This window comes from Limulus polyphemus, unplaced genomic scaffold, assembly GCF_000517525.1.
Source record: "Limulus polyphemus unplaced genomic scaffold, Limulus_polyphemus-2.1.2 Scaffold7697, whole genome shotgun sequence".
In the NCBI taxonomy this organism is placed as follows: domain Eukaryota; kingdom Metazoa; phylum Arthropoda; class Merostomata; order Xiphosura; family Limulidae; genus Limulus; species Limulus polyphemus.
The window spans coordinates 13874-17036 of record NW_013673307.1 but is presented as its reverse complement, the minus strand read 5'-3'; the positions used below and the strand labels follow the sequence as shown (position 1 = coordinate 17036).

Here is a 3163-nt window from a genome sequence, read left to right as displayed (position 1 = left end):
TAAAACATTTGAGAATAGCTTAACCAATGGTACATTTAGAATAACCATGTTAAAACTCTTACTGCCTCATACTGATCATGATATTAACCCTGAGAAAGTGCATGGATACCGTGGTGAAGCAACACACCAAGCTTCAGAAGGAGCAGTATGCAAGATTCTGGACAGGGTATGTAGAACTGGCACTGTTAATAATAAACGTAGTTGACCGAGACAGCAGCTGGAAAGCAATATAGGCACAGTACAGCAATCTTTGTTAAAACATTACTTGTCTTCTTGTAATGTTATGTCACATACACAAACAATCCATAGACCATGCTTCACTGGCATAAAGCTTTATTTAACATAATATTGTCTTCTTGTAACATTATGTCACATGCACAAACAATCCATAGACCACGCTTCACTGGCATAAAGCTTTATTTAACATAATATTGTCTTCTTGTAACATTATGTCACATGCACAAACAATCCATAGACCACGCTTCACTGGCATAAAGCTTTATTTTCCATAATAATTGATGTGTATGATTTCTTATAGCAAAGTCACATCGGGCTAGCTGTTGTGTCCACCGAGGGGAATCGAATCCCTGATTTTAGAGTTGTAAATCCGAAGAGTTAACGTTGTCCCACCATGGGATCAATAATCAATATATTTTATTTTGTACAATTCCTCAAATGGAGGTATTATTTTAAATTAGCTTCGCTTAGTCACCTGTAACACTACGAAGGTTTAAAATTCTTTCATTAGAATGATTTACATATGCAAATACTTTGATGTGTAACTGCAGATGTGAACCAAATATGTTAAGTTCACAGATACTCTATGTAGCGGATTTATATGCTATATCGAAATCCCGACCATTTAACGGTGCAATGCTGCCATGGGTAGTTCTAGATGAGGGATTTATAAACCTTTCCAATGAAACATATTCATAAGCGAACTTGTTAAACAATATATAGAAAAATGATGCATCATTTAACAGATGTGAACCTTTATTAATTTTCATAGAAGTAGAAAAATTTTGCACATAAGACCATTTAGGACAACAACCGGCTATGAATTTACCCCCCCCCCACCCCACCTGCCAGTTTGAATAGGTGCGACGTCCTCATCTGAGAAGTGAAAGCTTTGGCTGCGAAAGGGAATCTTTCCACCCAAAAACGTATTGTGGTGAAGTTGTGCATATATCTTGATGTTATAAACAAGAACAAAAAATGTACGAGCTTCTAGCAACATGTCGAAATCAAAGGCTGTTTTCCTAAAAAAAATTTGCTGAAGAAACTGGAATTACGACAATTCCGTTCGACTACATGCCAAATGTAGTTCTAATGTAATGGACTTTTGTGTCTTTAATTTGTAAATCCGATCCTGGAAGCCGACATCTAGTTCAGTGAAGGGTCTTACATTTATTTATTTTTATTAAGTGCAAAGCTACAAAATGGGCTACCTGTGATGTGCTCACCATGGGAATGAAACCAAGTTTTTAGTGTTATAAGCCCCGATTTACTTTTTGAGCCACGGGAGGGGATAGGATTTTAGAAAGCTTGTCAAGATGGTTTGTTTAAGATTGGCCTCTCTATTCTTCATAGAAGCTTATTCGAACGTAATTGTTGTATTCCAATGGCAATAATGCGTACTCGTGACTATTAAATTGAGCATTGTGAAGAATTGTGTAAGTGGTTCCGATTCAATAGTGGCGTTGGAACACCGTTTTTTTGCAGTGTGATTAACCCTCTACCTGGCAGTTATAGTAAATACATAATCATTTTAATGGATTGAAATGATGGTTTTTATCAGCTGTTTCTCATCTCCAAACTGTTTATGGTGTGTAGGAGCTTTACTATGCATTCTTATTTGAGTTGTTTATTCTAGCTTCATATAATAATGTTGATATACAAAAACACAAACACACACACACATGCATCATATTTCAAGCTGGAAATATATATATATGTATATATATATATATATATATATATAATCTTTATCACACGAGCATTTCTGGGTGTAATAAATGGAAATGATTATAAAGTACAATAGTATTAAGCTTAATACACAGTATTCCTTAATATATGTTTCATTAATATGTAAACATAATATTGAAGAGTTTTTTTCTTTTTACAAAATACACAGTTTTAGACTTCATTACAAACAACAAAAACAATTAAACTTTAAAGACGAATTCCAATTGTTTCGCATCATCTAATGTGTCTTCTTTGAAGCTAACTGGTTTATGCTTTCTTCTAGCCAGTCCATAAAGTACGATACCCGTGTGTAAATTCCTGGATAATTGGGTTCGGCACAACGATATCCAAACGAGACAATTCCAATAACGGTCCATCTTCCGTTGTTTTCTTTTATCATCAATGGTCCACCAGAGTCTCCCTATTATAAAAATAAGGTAATCTCACAGAATCAATGTTTAAATCCATCGTAGTACAATTAGTCAATTATTAAAAAAACTTGATATCGGAAAGAAAGCTGAGTTAAATAAAATGCTGTTAATGAGTATTTCTTTAAAAACCTCATTTTGGGAAAGTAAGAAGTAAAGTGATCATTATTAGCAATCCTATTTTGGGAAACATCCAATTTATCATTCAGTTTCTATTTTCTTTCATTCCAAAAGACAACCACGCTGTCTAAACTGTAGACGACTCCTATGCTGTTAAAATTTGAATTTATGACCCCTTGTCCTATTGTTTTCACTGCTAAACACGAAGAAGTTTGTCGGATCTATATTATTAATACCCTTAATAATCTTAAACACCTCAATAAAATTCCCTCTGACCCTTCTCCTCTCCAGAAAAACTAGCTTAGAGATTTTAGTCTCTCCTCATAGGACAATCCCACCATCCCAGGTGTCATCCTAGTGGCTCTTCTCTGAATCTTCTCCAACAATTCAATGTCCTTCTTGAGGAAGGAAGCCCAAACTGTACACAGTACTCTAAATGAGGCCTTACAAGTGATATATATATACAGTGAAACAATAATATCTCTTGTCTTGTATTCAATATTTCTATAGATGCTACCCATAATCCTATTAGCCCTATTGCTAGCTACAATACACTGCCTAGATGACTTAAGTGATTTTTCGATCACAACACCAAGATCTTTTTCTTCAACCACAATATTTAATGTATTCCCATTTAAATTTTCACAATA

The 3163-nt window shown here is 34.5% G+C and overlaps 1 protein-coding gene across 1 annotated transcript in view; it reads right to left on the bottom strand.

Moving 5' to 3' along the window:
- Positions 1-1944: 1944 nt before the first annotated feature.
- The window catches only part of LOC106474798 (clotting factor B-like), a 12416-nt gene continuing 11197 nt past the window's right edge, over positions 1945-3163 (bottom strand). Inside the window, exon 4 of the mRNA XM_013935488.2 lies at positions 1945-2386. Coding sequence (XP_013790942.1) covers positions 2204-2386 — 183 coding nt within the window. The 3' untranslated portion in view covers positions 1945-2203. The remainder of the gene's footprint in view (positions 2387-3163) is intronic.